Here is an 18,210-nt window from a genome sequence, read left to right on the forward strand (position 1 = left end):
AGTTACAAAACTAGTAATAGTGCTCGCGCTTTAGGTAGAGCTTGTTGAGTTTGTCGATTGAACGGAATGCAATAACCATCACAGTCGTTGGCCATATGATCCACCAGAACATTTGAGAGGTTTTTGCCCATGTCCTAAACATGTGTATGTATGTGTATAGAATGGTGATGAGATGGAAGGATTTTGAAAACTGTGTTGAATGAAATGCGTATACTGACAAGGGAGTGATTCTCTATATTGCCTAGTCGGCTACATACTGCATCATCCATAGAGGGAATAGCAATGAGGCGTCACTATTTATAAGGCCGAGGTTCCTTTAGTTTATTTAAATATTCATCCTTATTAATACTCTTTCATTCTCTATCCATTTCAAAGTACTTCCTTATCACAATTCCTATGAATAAGACAGGAAAAGCAAACATCCACCAGTCCATAGTCACCAATTCCCATAATTACTGTCTTGTTCTATGAGGATCTTTTGGAAAATCTCTTAAAGAGTCTACTAGAGTACAGGCGGACTCCAAAACCCATAACGTGAAGTAGGCCAAGAATCTCTATCCTTATCAGACAACTGACAAACACTATGAGCATAACTCTTTATCATTGGAGATCCCCTCAGTATGAGTCTCTCCCTCAGACTCTCCACTAGACTCTTAATGCATGGACGAATGTCCAAGGATGAATGATTGAGTTTCAAAGAGCTCCCTAGTGGCTACCCATTAAAACTCTTCATCTTCATAGACAATAAGGAGAGCTTCTGATTTACCCAAAACTTTGCATCTTACATTCTTGGTAAAGGAAGACTTGACACTCTTACAGGCCACCCACATTCCACTCCCTATCCAGTATCCTAAGGACTTAAAGAAGCCATAATCCTTAGTAGGCCACTTACTTCGATCATGCTCATACTTGGAATAAGTCTTCAGGTAACCATCTCCAGTAAAGGCCAAGACTATCATTAAACCTTGGGATAAGAAGGCATTAACAGCTGGAATTGGGCTTTTATATGCACCACCTCCTGCATATGAAACTGCCTTGAGAGATTCCTCACAAAACTTTAAGGTAACAGTAATAGCTCCAACCTTTAAACCACTGCTCTTAATTGAACTGGCTAGTCCACTATCAGGATAATGAAGTGTGCACAAACATAAGATCATGGCAAGAAGGTGTGGAAACGCTAGAATCCAAGCAGCATTCCATCCCCAATTAGTACTCCAATTAGTGTTTGGACCAGTTCCATTATTACTATTGGGTTCTTTTCCATTACACAGGCATAATATAGCAATAATAATACCAGGAACTGCACTAACGAACAAGACAACGAGGTCAATAGTGTAGCCAGTGCCAACGTCAGTCAACTTATAAGGAGCAATGGCTGGATAGAAAGCATAGATACCACCCATTCCAACTACACCCATAAGAATTGGAGATAGAGCAGCAGCACTACCTTTAGCCTCTTGACCTTCTTTACCAGGTTCAGTGGCATCTGGTACTATCCAGATAGAAGCTGATACAGCCGATATGATTATTGCTATCATGAGCTGCCAGTATATGATCTTATAGCTAATGTTTGACCAGTTATATCTCTCAGCCAACTTAGTGAAGACATAGTAGTAAATGCAAACCTGAATACCAGAGAGAGGGATTCCTACATTAAAAAGAGAAGCATTTGCACTCGCCACAGTCATTACAGCTGCAACGTTCAGTCCATATATAAACGAGCCAAAGACAATAGCCCAGTAGTAGAAGGTGAGATCTCCCATTTGACCTCCAGATGTAAATGCATAGAGAAGTAGGACGAAGGAACAGCACAGTGCCACATTTGTTACAATGGCGAAGTACTTAAAACAACCATTAATACCGGATGCAAATGACAGACAAGTCATAATAGCCATTCCAGTAAACGTTGCCAGTTCCATAGGATTATGAACCATGTTAATGAAAGAACTGGCATGTTGTTGAGGAATTTTAAATCTATCAAGTGCAAACTTCGCTCCAGTTAAAGCCACACGGAGAGACTGCAACAGAGTCAGCCCTGCCATAAACATGGCGCCTTTCTGAAGTCCCTGATCTCCCATCTGTCATCTTGTAATCTTACCTGTCGTTCACACCATTATATACCATATCCTTGGCCATAAGTTGAAGATACTCCTCCATTCTCTACTCGAGAGTTTAGTGTTCCAGTATTATTCATCATTTCAAGATGCATGTTTAAGTAGCTCACATCCTTAAGGTTTCATAGGTGTTATCTATGGGTATTCATAGTCGCTGATACATTCTCTGATTTATAGAGAGACTCCATTTCTTCAAGACATTCAGTTGCACAGTATCAAGTAGATAAGTCAATGCTTAGCATCTCGCCATCGTTCCTATCCTGCCATTGTTGCATTGTACAACTCGATGGTTGGCATATCCTAATGGTAACTTATTCATCTATTCTTCTAGAGACTCTCTTTAGTTGTCCTCCTGGTTCCACAAGTAGAATAAAGAGTCTAAAAATAGTCCTAATAAGTCTAAAAAAGAGACTAATGGAGAAGCTCCTATACTCTGTATACTTGCCACTTCTCTTCTATTCACTTCGCTCATAGAGTCTCCATCACTATTCCACTCGTTACACTCATTCCATAGTGATCTACTACCTAGTCTCTGACGTCGGTAGGTCACCTGTTTCAGTACTCCTTACAGTCGCTCAGGCTACGCATTACGCCATAGGCAGCATTATACTCACTACGTTCGTATACTGTGCATCAAACTAACCTTGCAGACCACTGATGAATGATTGGGTAGAGAAACTTTAGTTGAAAGGGCGAGATCGACTGCTGAAAATAACCTCCGGGAATTGTTCTTCTATTCTTCCAGAGCATTTCCTGCTCGGGAGGCGCTGGGTAGCTTCCCAGGGGTTTTTGGTGATGTTTCGATGTTATCCTCTTGGGCATCTTGGCCGCGAAATTCGGGCAGTCGCGGGACAAACCCGAAATTAAGCGCCTCTGGACCAACGAAGCGCCCAAACTCACCATTTGCCAATTTACTCGTAATCCAACTCGTAAATCCGTTTACTTTTACAATTTGGTAAAAATTTCAAAAGCCTCGTAGCAATCGGCAAAAGATTTCTACTGAATGAAAAAAAAAAGTTACAAACTAGCGGGTAGGGGCATTACTATTCGGGGTTGACATGTCACTCGCTGGTAGGTACTGGTTTGTTGCTATGGGCCTTTTGATCTCATTGTCATGTTGTTTATTTGTCGTTTTGAGGAACGGGATGGTAATGGAGAGCTTTCTGACGAAGAATGGATCCGAACTCTACAAGACGTGTGCAGACCTTTTCTAGACTATCTCAGATTCTGCATGGCCAACAGAGAGTCTGAACACAGATGGTACACTGAGGAGTTGCAAAATGGCCATTCTAGTGCCCATTCAAGCTCTGAAATGAAATTACGGTGAGACAATGTGACGGTATTCTAGGCACAGCCCAGGATTCTCTGCGGCTAATTCATCGTCAATTCTCCATTAATGGGTACCAAAAGTAGCAAATGTGCCCTTTAACTGCGGAGGAAGCTCTAAAGTCTCCTAGAGCGACTCTACAAGTGTGTCCAGAAATGGCCATACTCCTTCCTGGTACATCCACTTTACTCTGGCATGTAGAAGCCGTAAAGAGTGGCACATCCTCCATCTGTTGTACTCCTTACAGTCGTACTGAGAATCCTACTGACAAAAGAGTTCCCCTTGGTCGCCAAAGTTCATCCTCCCTCCGGCTAAGCCTATGGTCGGATAGTCGCTCGTGCTACGCAATACATTCGCATAATACACATTACCTAAACAAGTTAAATCTTTGATTTACATCCATAATTTACGACTAAATCCCAAATCTGTCCTTGAGGAAGCGATCCTGACACCAATAAATGGATCTGAGTGCCAAATACGCCAAAATCGCCGTGACAGCGTACATCCACCCGGTCGCAAAGAATCTTGCCTTTAATCTATACGCATTTATGAAGAACAAAAGATGGAAAATGAGGAAAACACAAAGAGCTCCATGAATAACTGATTGGAGCCAAAGAAACTCACATTGCGATTCTCTGTACAAGAGTTGGATCATAATAAACATATCGTATCTTCCTCTTGATGTCTTGGCTCCTCTGCTTGGCGTCTGGCTTCGGTTCTTCGTTAGTGTACAAGTCGGTGATTTTCGTTGCGATTTTAATGTCCTTTTTAGAGGCAAAGCGCCGAATAAAGGGAGTTAAGGGCGCTCTATGGCTCAGTGAGCCTAAAAGTATTGCGGATGTGTGCGAAAACATCGACTGAATGAGTGATTTTACCCGCTACCCCTCGCGGATATGAAGCATGTCAGAAGAATGGTCCCCTCGGTTGTCAAATACGAGTTCATTAGTCAGTCCCAAGCTTGCCTTGATCGTTGAGTATGTCTAAAGAATCGTGTGTAGGTAGGTATAGATGATGTAATGGGTGGATTGGCTACCACATGGGATCCATTCAGGAATAGTTTGTGGATATGCACGGGTCTCAGAGAGCTCCATGATTAAAATGTCCAGTTATTATCCATGTAGAGGGCTTTAAAGTATGAGATGGATCTATTGAGGAAATGATAGATCTTTTAAAACGTCATGATAATTTGGTAACAATGCATTTTTGGAATATTGTGATTTTTCATTTCTAAGAGTTGTGTTTTTGGAGTAACTACTCAGTACCCAAGCTAGTCTCCCTACTGGAAAGTCCATAGACAGCCATTAAATCTGTCTAACCCAAGGATCTCCTTTATAGCGATTATAAAGTTTCCATCCTCCAAAAAATGTTGCGGCACTTCCAGCAAGGGTACCTGAAGAGACATATCCAGCTAATGCAGAGCTACCAGTAAGAATACTAACAAAAGGTTCCTTTTTAGCTTCAGGAGCAGCAGGAGAAGCAGTAGCAGGAGCAGGAGTAGCTTGTAGAAGAATCTTGGTCTCTGACTCTGTATCAGGAACCTGGTCAGATAAGTCAGAAGCTGGGACTTCCTCAGATAGAGCAGGTCCTCTAGGTCCAGGATCAGCAGGTCCGGAAAGATTAGCAGGAGATAGAGCAGGTTGAGGACATGTTACAGTACTTGCACAATATACTACATTTTTAAGTTTGTTAAAGTTAGTACATTCAGTAATTTTCTCCGGTGTTATGCCTTGGAGAATATCTACTTGTGTCCACTGCTCATCTTTATCACTACTGGTAGGCTTCTTGTACCAGCCTGTGGCTGTACCTCCATCAACGTAAATAAGAGCTGGATTCTGTCCGCAATAAAATGCAGAGACGCTTCTTACGTCAGAGGTTGGAAATTTCAATGCATGAGACTTTATACGTCTTCTATAGTTGGGATTATTAGTCCTATAAGTACCTTCACCCTTATCGTAGTACCTTATCCTTGCAAGTTTATGCTTAGGATTTGTAATGGAGTGTTTGAAGTATTCAACTTTAGATGCAGCTGGAACTTTATCAATAGTAACCGTGATCTTTGTGTTATTATGACCATCACAACGGCAACAATATGGATCTTTACTGCTTCTGCCATGGTACTCTGACGTACCCTTGCTAAGATCTATGGTGACTGCATCATAGTTCGAACAAACCAGATCATCTAGTGTCCTTTCAATATCACTATAGAGTAGGTGAGGTCTAGAACCGCTATTAAGTACAATCCACTTATTATTACCATCAGCACTCTTTCTATTGCCGTAATACTTGGTTTCATTCTTTCCACCCCTAGTAGTAACAATTAAAAGGAGAGCCTTTCCAGGAGTAGTACCAGGACCATTCTCATGTTGCCAGTAATAAGCAGAAACTGAAGTTACATTATCTATATTTGTTGGTCCTGGAATAGGTTGATTGCTATCATCTTTAACTTCTTTTAGTGCGAATGGTTGTCTATTTTCTGGAGTATGGGTATACTTGAGGAAGTCAGATCCAAGAGGTTCAGTAGATCTTGTGACAGTAATTTTAACATTACCGGTTCCGGTAGTGGTAGAAGCTTGATATGTATGATTGGTAGTTGGCTTGTTTTTTAGCTCAATGATTACTCCATCTTTGTCCGCCATTATTAATAGGGTATATAGACCATAATGCTCGGAGAAAATCCTTAGACAAGTCACCTCTTCTTACTAGTCTGATCTCATCCTCCATGTTCAGAGTGTATGCTCTTTCAAAACTCTGAGATCCATGAGTAGTCTCAATGCGACCAAAGGGAGCACATTCTCTTAACTACTCCTCATCCATTCATTCATCCTCTCTCACAACTAGTTCACCGTCAGAGAGACTATCCATGGAACAAGATGAACAGCTATAAATACAGCCCTCAGTAGTACAATCAACACTCACGTCAGTCGATACAACCTCAATATCTATCAACTCTCCATAAAATTCCACCGAGTCTATGTAACCCTCTAAAACCTATTCTACACAAACTAATCCTGATGAGCCCGTTGTGATAACGCATTCATTCCATCTTGCGACGATTATGCAAACACTTACCGATCTCAGGCTTTCCGCTTCTTCACATCCATTTAAAATCATCTCAACTTCCTTGTCAAGTTTATCCACGTCTTCCTTCACACCCTTGTACCCCTCAGGCTGAAAGGGTACAAACTTTTCCAGAATATTCTCAAAGTAAAACAGGTGATATGGGAGCAAGGATGACAAAATCTCACTCAGCTGATACACCTTTTCGCCACCAACATCCAAACTATTATACTGTACATCAATCTTTGGCTGCTCTCCTATCGAATGCCGACAGTCCTCTACCAAACAATTGCGAATTCTATAAATATGGTGTGGATATGGCTAGAAAAAACTCACCTCTTTTTTTTATTGGAGAGTAAAATCTGAAATGTCTCCATCATGATAGCAGCGGAGGAGGATGTATTCCGTTTAACATTTGGTGTCATTTCCTTTTCAAGGTTCATCTCCTCAACCACATTCATCTTTCCAAACATTTCATTCTTTGGAGCTCCAACAGCTCCACCCTTTGGCATTGGTCCAAACTGTTTATTCCTTGGTGTGAGTGTGGTACTAGTCATCTTTTTAATAGGCACCCAGTTCATTGGGGTACCATTTTCGCTCACAAGCGAGGGAGTTAATTGTTCACCCATCATTCCAGGAAAAATGGCGCCAGGCTTTGCCTCGTCTGGAGTACGAACACTAGGAGGTTCCTGAGTGCCAGAAGCGCTCTTGTATGGTACATTTTGTTTAGGAACACTCACAGTGCTCTTTCTGGCTTTTGCTGTAGCTCTAATTTTACCAGAGCCACCAGAAGTACTCTTTTTGGAGGATGAGGCCATTGACAACATTGCAGTTGCTGCCTCCTTAAAAGAGAGGTTTGACTTTAGAATGCTTTTGCTGTATAGATAATCTCTCTCCAGAGTCAAGGGCCGTAGAGGGAGGTTCTCATTCCTAAAGTACTGCCCATTTTTAAACTGTGTAAACATATCGTTTGTCACCATGGGATTCCCAGCTTGACCAGCTCCTCCCGCAGGAATATTCTGAGGATAAACTGGGTAGCTAATATCTGGCTGAACGTTGCCATAGTCCATGGGCTTTTGCATCCCCGGACTCATCATCATGTTAAAGTTTAGCTGAGGATTCTCAGACTTGGGATATCCTTCCGCATGCATAGCGTCTCCATAGGGGACCTGTTGAGGCGCTTCATTGCCTCCATACACACTATTTGCTCCCATGTAACCACCAAGATTGTTGGCATTGTAGTTGCCGCTCCCATAGAGATTCCCATTTCCACCGTTGGAAAAGTCGGAAGGAGGCATATACGAAGCCATTTCCTCCTCCTTTAGTCCGTGATTCAAACGTTAAATCTACCTCTGCAAGTGTGTAGAGGGCCCCTCTATATCATCTCCCGGATCTACCAGCAGTTACTGCTCCCCTAGATCTTTCTTGCAGCTCCAGTGGTCTTGAAACCTAGACAATCGCCGCTCTAGTCCAACGACTATGTATTCTCTGCGAATACGTAACCCTGTTGGCCTATTTAACCGCTTAACCAGCCGTTTCCTGTGTATAGATAACTTTTATAGTCTGTAATATCTGATTTGTCCGTCCATAATCGTCTGAAAAGACGGGAATTGGCGATTTTACCATGTGTCAACAATACGCGCACAAATCGGGGAACAAACTTGAAATATGCGTCACATTATGGTCTCCGGTCACAAAGTTCGCGGATTACGCACACAAATTCACTAAAACTAAAAGTGTGTGGAGGTGAGAGTCGCGACCATCAGGTAGACGTCAGAGTTCGGGGTAGACACTTGGCAGGGACGACGACACAAGTTCACCATTTATTCCTCTACTTTACTCCATAATTTGTCCTCATCCATCTAATGGCTATTAATCGCGCAGGAAAGTATAAGAAGATTCCCAACGTTGTAAAGTGTCCAGGCAGTGGAGACTAGGGAAGATCTCTCGCAACAATTTCCAGGTTCCAGCATTCCTCCCAGGAAGTAATGGTCCATGCTCCACAGCAATGTGTACGTGAGAACCACTCGAGGCTATTGCGGAGCAGCGCAAGTTTAGCCCCGAATGGGATAGACTCTACAGAGACCCATTAGACCAATTCACACCCTCTAGCAAGTCATACATGTGAATAAACGCATTTTAAACCTGTGGAAAACGTAAAACCATAAATGTGACCACAAAAGAGCAGAAAGAAGAATGGAAGGTTAGAGGTACACTCACGAGTCTCTTCCTTCTCGTTCTTCTTCCTTTGCCATGCAAATTCTACACATCATGCCTACGCATAATTTCTGGCATAAATGAACCGAGTAATCATCTATTCATTGATCCGTTCCGCATTTATCTATTCCTTCTACGGGCTGCGGTAGTCGTCCTTCCTGGAGACTCAAGGAATAGTCATTTCTGACGCCTCTAGCGCACATGCCGCACCAAAATCCAGCGTGATGACACTTGTCATTATTCCCTCTGGTATACAGCTTCTATTCACGCAAAACCCCAGTGATAAAACGGTAAGCCATGCACACATCCCCATTCCGACGCGTCACTCCATACCTTTTGGTTGTTTTGAGTTCAGTTGTTGTAGTCTTACAAGTAGAAATTTGTTCTTTGCAAATCACGGCCATATGCTGTTTGTGACGGTAAAGATCCTTGCTTTGGTTTCTATTGCCTTCTTACCTTCTTACTCTTCCTTCAATCGTTTTCCAAACGTCCTCTTTAGAGGTGCTAGTGTAAGCTTGTTCGCTCTCAATCCCGTATCTGCTAACAAAATGTCCGGTAACGATGTCAAGGGCTGGGTCGATGGCCTCATCAAGAAACATCAAATCGTCGTCTTTGCCAAGTCGTACTGCCCTTACTGCGTAAGTGCTATCGACGCTATTAGGGGCCTAAACCCAGATGATTTGCATGTAGAAAATATTGAGGATAATAAACACTGTACCGAAATTCAAGACTACCTTGGAAGCCTTACAGGTTTGTTAATGTGTGATGTATGACTGAGAGGAATATATGGGCTGTACGCTCACCTTCCGCTCGGCAATCTATAGTATATGTCAGTTCTAACGCAAATTTACAGGAGCAAGATCGGTACCTCGCGTCTTCCTTGGAGGAAAGTTCTTTGGTGACTCCACCTTTACCGTAGGAGCTATCCAAAACGGCACATTTGCTCACGAATTGAAAAAACTCAAAAAGGCTGACCTTTAAGTCATGTTAATTTTTTGTAACTGCACTGTTTATGGTAATTTGTATGAATGCGTTTTATCTATTTCCCCATTATTCATGCATGCAGGTTAGGCTCTGCTCTATTAATGTGGACCTCTCGGGTCATCCATCCGCGAGTCCAGTCCGTGTACACCATGCATTCTCCATGTTTGATAGATTACTGACTCTACGCTGCTGCTAGAAGGCCTGAGTGTCCCCAAAGCTTACGAAGGATTAGAAACTGGGGGCATCCCCAGGGGTAATGCAGAATGACATATACTTATGGCAGTTTAATTGGTGCATTTTATCTACAATGTATGAAGAGGTTTATAACCAGTTTGAGGGGCAACAAGAGGACCAATGTCGCCTGACAAGGTAATAAAAGTCTTCGGTCCAAGTGTTGCCAAGGGCCGACTATGGAGTCTCTATGCATGGTTAAGCTCCAAGCCAGTGCCAGTTGTTTAGTAGAAGATGATACTAGAGAGCTAATAATCCTCTCTTGTCCATAATAGACCAAGGGCGAATACGCCAATGGTAGAGGCGCTTGACACCAATCCTTTGTGTATACTCTCCTTATTTTGAGCATGTTCTGGTGCTCACAAACGTTTTAAAACTTATCCGTTACTATTCACTATTGAAGGTTTTTAAAGTGTAAATTCAAATAAGCCAAGTGGCTCATTTTAAAGGTTGAAGACGAGAATGAGCGAGGATTCCAAATTATTCTAGAGATATGGATGCTCCAGACAACGATCAGGTTCATATCAACAATCTTTTGCAAGTGTCGTCTCGTTTTCTTTCAAGCTAAAGGTAGTTCTTGGTTGGAAAATCAACTTTTACACTGGTCCAAAATTAATCAAGACAATAAATCACACAAGGAAGCTCTCCTTCTATGCTCAATTTTGTTTCAAACTTTAATACAAAGGCAAATTGGAATAAATGGTATCCATTCATTCTATAGTTTTGGGTTTTAGAGTCGGTAATGGTAAATCTATAATCGTTGTCAGCACAATTATCCTGCATTCTTTGATGTTTGCAGGAAACATCACATTCTTGCTACCGCAAAAATGCAAACCGATGCTTCACTCAGAGACCTTATGGCTTAACTGCTATTCGGCAAAAAGCCTATAAATAATCCAGGGTATCCTCCAATTTATTTTCTGCAGGTCACGGGGAACATCCACTCCCGCAATGACCAAAGGAATCACAACCATAATTAAAAGGTTGTTAAGCTACTTAAACTAGTATAAACACACAGAAGTTTGAGGCATAATAATTATCGTATTCTCATGACTTCGCAATAGTTAGACATAGGCACTACATAATCTTTCTCAGGTAAATCAAGTCCATCCATCATAACCCAGAGTTGAACCAAACATTGTGAGTTGGCGTCTCTCCCACCCATAGTCTGTCTTGGTATAAAGACCGTCTAGATGTGGGAAGAAATACCAACTGATGATTTACTCTCCACTAAACTGGGAAATGGGAATAGTGGGAATTGGGCAAAGGTTGACATATAGACGAGAATATGGAGCTATGCCACCTAAATAGGATTCTTGTAGATGTATCGTGATGACTGTACACAGAGGTGGTATGATGGACCCAGTGGATGACCTCTAGAGAGAAGTGAGATAGTGGCGGAATAATTCTGCATGCATAGTGTGATGGAGTGTCTTTACATCTGTAGAAATACCCACATGACTAGCCATGACAACTCGGTCTGCACGAGCCTGCTACTACAACTAGTCTAGGATGGAGAGAATATCTCATTCCTCTGGATAGGAAGCTCACTCAGCTATAGTCTCTATACATTCACATCAGTGTTCCTCCATAAGTATCACTCAGTCACTAGCGCTATACGCTCCATCTCATTCATGATCGCCATTGGTCATTCCTCGATCCACCACCCATGAGCTATCCGGGCATCATCCAGCCGTTTACGTCTCTAGGGCCATTTTTACTCTCAAAGCCACACCTTGGTTACACACTTGTCTTATCAGTTACTACAATGAAATTAGTGCCCAAAAGACTCAAATTGACTCTCGTTTAGGCCAGTCTGGTGGCGCCACCTCAAACCCCGTCTTTACCCTTCAGTTGCCATTTTTAGCTCAAATTTCTCCATTTAAACAAAAATTGGCCCATTATACTCCTAGTGAGTGACGTTTGTAGCGGGGCGTCTCTCTAATTCGCTGGAATCGCAATGTGGTCTCTAAATGGGCGATTTTTGCCGGGAAACGGTAGATTTTATGGCCTAAAACGGATATTTTGTCGACAATTCAGATATTATCGTACATTAAATGGTAGTTTTTGGACAATTAAACGCGGCATTCCCCTTGGTTACGCCATTCATGGTTCTAAAGCTCCGGATTCCGGCAATTTTCGCGGTCTTGTAGGCCATATGGCCTTTTCATCTGCCAGTTTATCTGATGAAAAGGTTTCGAGTTCCCAGGATCTCAAAACTGAGGTAAATGAACATGTGCCAAAGTTTGAGGCACCTCTTGAAATCAAAAAGGAGTTCCCAGACAGGGTATTCCCTTCTCTAAGGGACACATTCTCGAGTATAATAAAGCTCTATTGCGATTCTACCGACCCAAACTACTCCCAGCCGTGGCAAATGAGGAGACAAATCAAAAGCATTGGGTATGTTTTCTGAATGTTTGACCGTTTTCTCTCTGTAATGAGATTTATGTTTCCAAAAATGCCTCAAATAAATTCCGATTTAGGTCCGGTTTTGCAATAAAGAATAGATTAATCGTCACAAATGCGCATTGCGTATCCTGGCAGAATCGGTGTTTGTTGAGGAAATACGGGTGAGTTTATGTCCATCGATGTACAAACCATACAGATCAACGATAAAGTATCCAGCAAAGATTATAGAAATTGGTCATGAATGTGACTTGGCCATTTTGACTGTGGAAGACGACTCCTTTTGGGAGGGTATCATTCCTCTAGAACTTGGAACTGTGCCGAATCTACACGACAGTGTAACAGTCGTTGGCTATCCCACCGGTGGAGATAACCTCTGCATAACATCCGGAGTTGTTAGCAGAGTAGACGTTACAACTTATGCTCACTCGAACTTTAGGTGCGTGTTCTATACTTTTAGACAACATTAAACAGGCTATTATGTGCTCAAATCGATGCGGCGATAAATGCAGGGAACTCTGGTGGACCAGCTCTAAAGGATGGAAAGGTCATTGGTGTTGCTTTTCAGGCCTATGACGAAGCTCAAAACATTGGCTACATCATTCCCACCTCCATCATTTTGCAGTTTTTACGCAACATTGATGTGCACAAAAAGTACACTGGATTTGTTACTATTGGCATCACCTACCAACTTTTGGCTAATCCTTCCATAAAGTCGTTTTTTGGACTCGATAAGATTACCCCAAAGGACCTTCCGGAGGGAGTAACTCCTGGTGGTATTATGGTTTGTCAGTATGACAAGATATTGAGCAAAGAAGAAAACGGTTTAAAGAACAGGGACATTATCTTACAGGTCAATGGCTACGACGTTGCTGATGATGGCACCGTCCACTTTAGGGACGTTGAAAGGGTCCATTTGGCTTACGCCCTTACAAACAAGTTTCTTGGAGATGTTTGCGACTTTACCATTCTTAGGGATGGTAAAATAATGAAGATTTCGGTATGTTTTGCATATGTCTAATGTGAATACTTAGGTGAAATTGCAAAGACCAAATTACTTGGTGCCAGAACACCAGTGGGATAAGATGCCCCGCTATTACATTTACGGAGGACTCGTATTCATTCCCCTCACTATGGAGTACCTCAAGGTTCGTCTAATTTTTGTTATGCATTGGTTATCCAACCATCTATTCATGAATATTCGCAGGATGAGTTTGGCAAGACGTTTTACGAGAGAGCTCCTCATGCTTTGCTAAAACCCTTGAGCGACATGTTCGCAACCGAGAGGGACGAAGAGGTGGTAATTCTGAGTCAAATTCTAGCTTCAGACTTGACGATTGGCTACGACTTTAAGAACATTCGTTTAGTAAAGGTCAATGATGTAAAGGTGAAGAATTTGAAACATCTCGAGGACATTCTACTCAAGACTACAAAGGATTCCAAGTTTGTCACGTTTCAGTTTGAACATGAAATCATTGTCGTACTCGAAAGCGACAAGGTGCCTCTTATTGAATCGCAAATTCTAGAGCAACACGCCATTTCATCGCACAAGTCTAGAGAGCTCTAGGAGATTCTCTCTTTCACTACCATACCATTGCATGTAATTGACATTTAATACTCTCTGTATGCAATACAAGACTAGAGATGATCTGGAATCCTGTGAAATGAGTCCATAGTACCCAGGAATGGCGAGAATTACCTACAGGGAATGAACAAGAGCCTCAGCATGTGCACACTCTGGGAGACTCCCGGGGCGTTTCTCGGCCTTCTGTAACGATTGATAGGCCCATAAAGGGTCATTCCTCCGACAAGAAGAAAACTCCAACCAGAGGCAACTCTGCGGGGTTGACGTGTGGAAGGTCCACACACTCTGATCCTTCACTTGTACTTTTTGGTCATTAATCTCCATATTCGCTCCTTTCGTTCTGCTTGTAGGCGTTTTGTGGGCTCACATTTTGGAAGAGTCTCTACTTTCTTCTCATTTATCGTCTAAAGCGACTCTCAGCCACTCTGGAGGACCCAAAGTCGGTTCCGGACTTTTAAATATGCCAAAGACTGGATGTTCACCTCACTGACAGTCGTGGCATCATGGCTCGCGCTCATTTGTTACCCGGGGGCCTACCGAGGCACACTGGAGGCCTTTAGGCCAGTAAACGACTTTAAATCGCAAACATTCCACTTTGGAGGACTTGGAGGCTACAAATACTCTGAGTGTATCCCTCAAAACTTCAAGACTACGCGTCTGGGAAAGACCAAGACCATCGGAGACCTCAAGGCTCTACTCACTAAATCGCAGATTGTCATTCAAGTTAACGCCACCAGGATCACTGTAAAGGACAGAGAAAACATCAACAATGCACTTGCAAAGTTTATAAAGGGGGAAGAAGGCTCTACGGATCCGTCCATAAAGGTCCAAATGGCGAAGAACACACTCATGGAAAAGGCCCTGGAAGGCACAGAATTTGTTGAACTCACACCCAGTCTCAAGGGGACGAACATTTACATTTTTGTATACGACGATAAAGTCGTGCCAGAGGTCATTGGAATCATTAACGGACTGAGAAAGGGTGATAAGTCAGTCAGGAGACATTTCAAGTATTCGGCTGCAATTTATGCACATACGATGATTCCCATGCAGCAGGTGCAGAACCTTGAATTTTTGGGTTCTAGAGAGGCGCTTGTTGCCCGCTTTGCATCGTTGCTGCAAGGGAGCATTCAGGGATTGGCTGCCGCTGTAAACTCTGTCTCCTCATCACTTGCCTCTGTCCTGGGCCAAGTTTGCAAACGTGACGCTGACACGTGTGATAAAGAGTGATTTTAATTGTAAAAACTCGACCGTAAGTTTGCAAGTTTGTATTGCATATCTTTTGCAGGATCCACAAGGACAGTTTGATAACTCATAACAGGTTCTTTATGTGTCTATTTAATTTCCATGTTGAGATGATGCATGTTTAGACTCTTTTTGGGCAAGCGTGACCTACAGAATGGTACAGGTGTTATATAAAGTACTCGTTAGAAAATGTAAAGGGTTGGAATAGGAACAGATTAAGAGTGCTTCTTGGAGTAAAGGATGGTTGTGGATTACAGCGTTGGATATACAGGGATGACATACGTAGAGGACCGATACTAAGTACACAATGAACGCTATTGTTGCTTTGATCTCTGCTGTCAGCGTCTTCGCTGTCTCTGCTGCTTTCGTTGACTTTGCCGGCAACAGTGCCGTCGTCAAGGGTGTCCACCATGGTGCCCATGTTGCTCACTTTGTCGCCGGTGGTGCCGATGTCAATGGTCTCAAGTGCGGTGCTAACTTCGAGTGGGCTTTGCCCGAGGGCAAGTTCCTCAAGGAAGTCTTGGCCTTCTCTCACTGCAAGAAAGGTGGTCTTGTTTTGTTCCACGTTTCCTTCGTTGATGGATCTGAGGGCTTCTTCCATGTCGTTGGTGGTGTTGCTGAGGAGCTTGCTCACCGTGTCTGGTTCGGAAAGCTCGCCAAGGGTACCTGCAAGCATGCTCCAGCCCTTGCTGGCTTGCCACATCATGCTGTTTTGGCTGACTTGGCTCATGTCTTGGCTTAAGAGTCTTGAAAGATTTAGTTTTTAGTAATGTCATCATTACTCAGTTTGTTTTCAAACGCTTAAATTTCACTGTAATGGTTACAGTTGTGTAATGTGATTATTATCTAATATATACTCGGTAGTTTTGTAAAGTGTCTATGGAGATATTGGAGGACTTTGGGGAGTACTAGGTAGAATGGTCAGTAGGTGATATTCTAGTAGGATTCTTCACTGTGTAAGTACGACTGTAAGAGGTAGTGAATGCCCATAGCGAATAGACAACCATGCAGTTCCCGCAGGGGATAGTGTCTCACTAGAGTAGGATTGGTAGTGTCTCTAATGGACTCTTAATGTGACCAAAGGGGATCATCTTACTGACTAGTCTTATGGTAGTTTTCTAGGGACTCTTTTCCAGGTGTAATTCCAATGTAGACTCTTTAGGAGATTCTCAATACCGAGTTGTATAATGCAACAACAGGAGGATAGGAGTATGGAGACTGTGGTTACTGGAAGGAACCTATATAGCGGAGCATCTATACTCCAATAGACCATCCATACTGCACTACTGAAGACTGTGTTGATACTTATTCATCTTGTTCCGTGGATAGTCTCTCTGACGGTGAGCTAGTGGTAAGAGGGAGGATGAATTTATGGTTGTCTAGGGAGTAACTAAGGTACTGGTCTGCTCCCTTTGGTCGCATTGAGACTACTCATGGATCTCAGAGCTTTGAAGGAGCATACTCCCTGAACATGGAGGATGAATGAGCATCTGGAAACTAAAAATAACTTGACACTTAGATCATAACCCAGAATGACTGCTCTACCTGGTGTTACCATAGACATAAAGGAAAGTCCTGATGGTTCAGCAGAAAAGGTTTATACTGTACCTCCTTATGGATCCACTGGCCAACAAGTTAAGCTGACCAAGGAAGAGAACCCTCCAGGGTTCTTAAAGTTCACGCATACCAAGAATGGTGGAGGATCTTTTACGGTTGAAAAAGTTATATACGGACAGAATAACTATAGCAAGGACTACAAGATGGAACTGAAAATACCTGAACATGAAGGGATACAACATATAGCAGTCTGGTATTGGAACAATGACCCGAGTTTAAACAATCCCCTTTTGGTAGAAGTTAAAATGCGGGACGGGAATTTTATTTATAGCTCTAACAAAGGAGGTAATAGCTGGCAACCACTTTCTGGATATTCAAACCCTCAACATAATCAACTCCAAGGTGAGAAACTTGAAACTCAACTGGATGGCCTCAACTGTAGACTCAATGATGCAGTTACAATTACTCTTACCTTTCAGAATTCTGAGGTATATAAAAATAAGTCATACTGTTGCGATTACCATAATCCTAATGCTACTAGCGGGAGGGTCTCTGTTACTATTGATAAAGTTCGTTGTACACGGGGTCATAACAGTGCCGATTATTACAAACACACAATTTCTAGTAATTATAAACTTGCAAAGATTAAGTACCATATTACCAATGGTGATAGAAAATGGAGGCGTATAAAGTCTGATGACCTTTCCTTTCCTATCACAAGCTCAGTTAGTGTATATGCATTATACTGCAAACAGGACCCTAAACTCATCTACATTGAAGGTGGAAGTTCAGCTACAGGCTGGTACAAGAAGAAAGATGGTGGTAGTAATGGCAATGAAGAATGGACCAAAGTCCCTGATCTCCGAAAGATAACACATAGGAATCTGGACGCAGGCACTCTAAACCATGAACAATATAACCAACTTGTTGGCGCACTAAAAGAGGCTGGATGTACAGGCTTGAGAATATGTCCTGATCCTCCTCCACCACCGCCTCCGCCGCCCCCTCCTCTACCTGGCGGTGCTGGCAATCCTGGACCTAAAGGACCTCTTGGTAAAGGTGGTAAAAATGGTAATGAAACTCCTACTAGACCTGATACTGGTGAACTTATTGGACCTGCTGGTACTCAAGGTAGAGATGATCCTACTGGAGTTGATGCTGGAGGACCAGGTTCTGTTCCTACTAGTCCACCTGGTACTGCTGCTACTGGACCTGACGGTAAACCTCCTACTCTTACTACTACTACTACTACTACTACTACTACTACTGAAGTTTCTGATGCTGTTCCTGGACCTGGTGAACCTCAAAGATCTATTGGAGCCGCTCCTGCTGCTTTTGGTTTAGGATTAATCCTTAAAATATCTTCAGGTGTTTTTGGTGGAAGTGGCGCAGTTGGTCTGGCAGGTTATCATTTATATAAGCATACCAGAGATCCTTGGGTTAGACAGATTTAGGAGTCTATGGAGATACTAGTTTGGGTACTCCAA

At 42.6% G+C, this 18,210-nt stretch overlaps 9 protein-coding genes across 9 annotated transcripts, besides 2 other annotated features; 5 read left to right on the forward strand and 4 right to left on the reverse strand.

The window, feature by feature from the left end:
• Window positions 1-8: 8 nt before the first annotated feature.
• Window positions 9-3,115, reverse strand: BEWA_031210 (hypothetical protein). Its single transcript, XM_004829877.1, has 2 exons — window positions 2,758-3,115; window positions 9-134 (listed from the first exon to the last, which is right to left on the reverse strand). Exons 1-2 carry the CDS (start codon window positions 3,015-3,017, stop codon window positions 11-13), a joined length of 384 nt encoding a protein of 127 aa, XP_004829934.1. The 5' UTR covers window positions 3,018-3,115; the 3' UTR covers window positions 9-10.
• A 738-nt stretch (window positions 3,116-3,853) lies between these two features.
• On the reverse strand, window positions 3,854-4,295 carry BEWA_031220 (hypothetical protein; the record flags this gene model as incomplete). The annotated part of the gene is made up of 2 exons (XM_004829878.1): window positions 3,854-3,977; window positions 4,066-4,295. 2 exons carry the CDS (start codon window positions 4,293-4,295, stop codon window positions 3,854-3,856), a joined length of 354 nt encoding a protein of 117 aa, XP_004829935.1.
• A 447-nt stretch (window positions 4,296-4,742) lies between these two features.
• Window positions 4,743-6,077, reverse strand: BEWA_031230 (hypothetical protein; the record flags this gene model as incomplete). Its single annotated transcript, XM_004829879.1, has 1 exon — window positions 4,743-6,077. One exon carries the CDS (start codon window positions 6,075-6,077, stop codon window positions 4,743-4,745), a length of 1,335 nt encoding a protein of 444 aa, XP_004829936.1.
• Window positions 4,901-4,940: a microsatellite.
• Window positions 6,078-6,429: 352 nt separating the features above from the next.
• Window positions 6,430-7,808, reverse strand: BEWA_031240 (hypothetical protein; the record flags this gene model as incomplete). The annotated part of the gene is made up of 2 exons (XM_004829880.1): window positions 6,430-6,796; window positions 6,835-7,808. The coding sequence occupies 2 exons, from the start codon at window positions 7,806-7,808 to the stop codon at window positions 6,430-6,432; spliced, it is 1,341 nt and encodes a 446-aa protein (XP_004829937.1).
• Window positions 7,809-9,039: 1,231 nt separating this feature from the next.
• Window positions 9,040-9,750, forward strand: BEWA_031250 (glutaredoxin-1, grx1, putative). Its single transcript, XM_004829881.1, has 2 exons — window positions 9,040-9,465; window positions 9,569-9,750. Exons 1-2 carry the CDS (start codon window positions 9,120-9,122, stop codon window positions 9,694-9,696), a joined length of 474 nt encoding a protein of 157 aa, XP_004829938.1. The 5' UTR covers window positions 9,040-9,119; the 3' UTR covers window positions 9,697-9,750.
• A 2,338-nt stretch (window positions 9,751-12,088) lies between these two features.
• BEWA_031260 (serine protease, putative) lies at window positions 12,089-13,903 on the forward strand (the record flags this gene model as incomplete). The annotated part of the gene is made up of 6 exons (XM_004829882.1): window positions 12,089-12,330; window positions 12,414-12,500; window positions 12,536-12,775; window positions 12,811-13,336; window positions 13,371-13,484; window positions 13,544-13,903. 6 exons carry the CDS (start codon window positions 12,089-12,091, stop codon window positions 13,901-13,903), a joined length of 1,569 nt encoding a protein of 522 aa, XP_004829939.1.
• Window positions 13,904-14,229: 326 nt separating this feature from the next.
• On the forward strand, window positions 14,230-15,151 carry BEWA_031270 (60S ribosomal protein L10, putative; the record flags this gene model as incomplete). Its single annotated transcript, XM_004829883.1, has 1 exon — window positions 14,230-15,151. The coding sequence occupies exon 1, from the start codon at window positions 14,396-14,398 to the stop codon at window positions 15,149-15,151; it is 756 nt and encodes a 251-aa protein (XP_004829940.1). The 5' UTR covers window positions 14,230-14,395.
• A 322-nt stretch (window positions 15,152-15,473) lies between these two features.
• BEWA_031280 (signal peptide-containing protein) lies at window positions 15,474-15,908 on the forward strand (the record flags this gene model as incomplete). Its single annotated transcript, XM_004829884.1, has 1 exon — window positions 15,474-15,908. One exon carries the CDS (start codon window positions 15,474-15,476, stop codon window positions 15,906-15,908), a length of 435 nt encoding a protein of 144 aa, XP_004829941.1.
• Window positions 15,909-16,698: 790 nt separating this feature from the next.
• BEWA_031290 (hypothetical protein) lies at window positions 16,699-18,177 on the forward strand (the record flags this gene model as incomplete). The annotated part of the gene is made up of 1 exon (XM_004829885.1): window positions 16,699-18,177. The coding sequence occupies one exon, from the start codon at window positions 16,699-16,701 to the stop codon at window positions 18,175-18,177; it is 1,479 nt and encodes a 492-aa protein (XP_004829942.1).
• Window positions 17,951-17,991: a microsatellite.
• Window positions 18,178-18,210: the final 33 nt, after the last annotated feature.

Source organism: Theileria equi, chromosome 1, assembly GCF_000342415.1.
Source record: "Theileria equi strain WA chromosome 1, complete sequence".
In the NCBI taxonomy this organism is placed as follows: domain Eukaryota; phylum Apicomplexa; class Aconoidasida; order Piroplasmida; family Theileriidae; genus Theileria; species Theileria equi.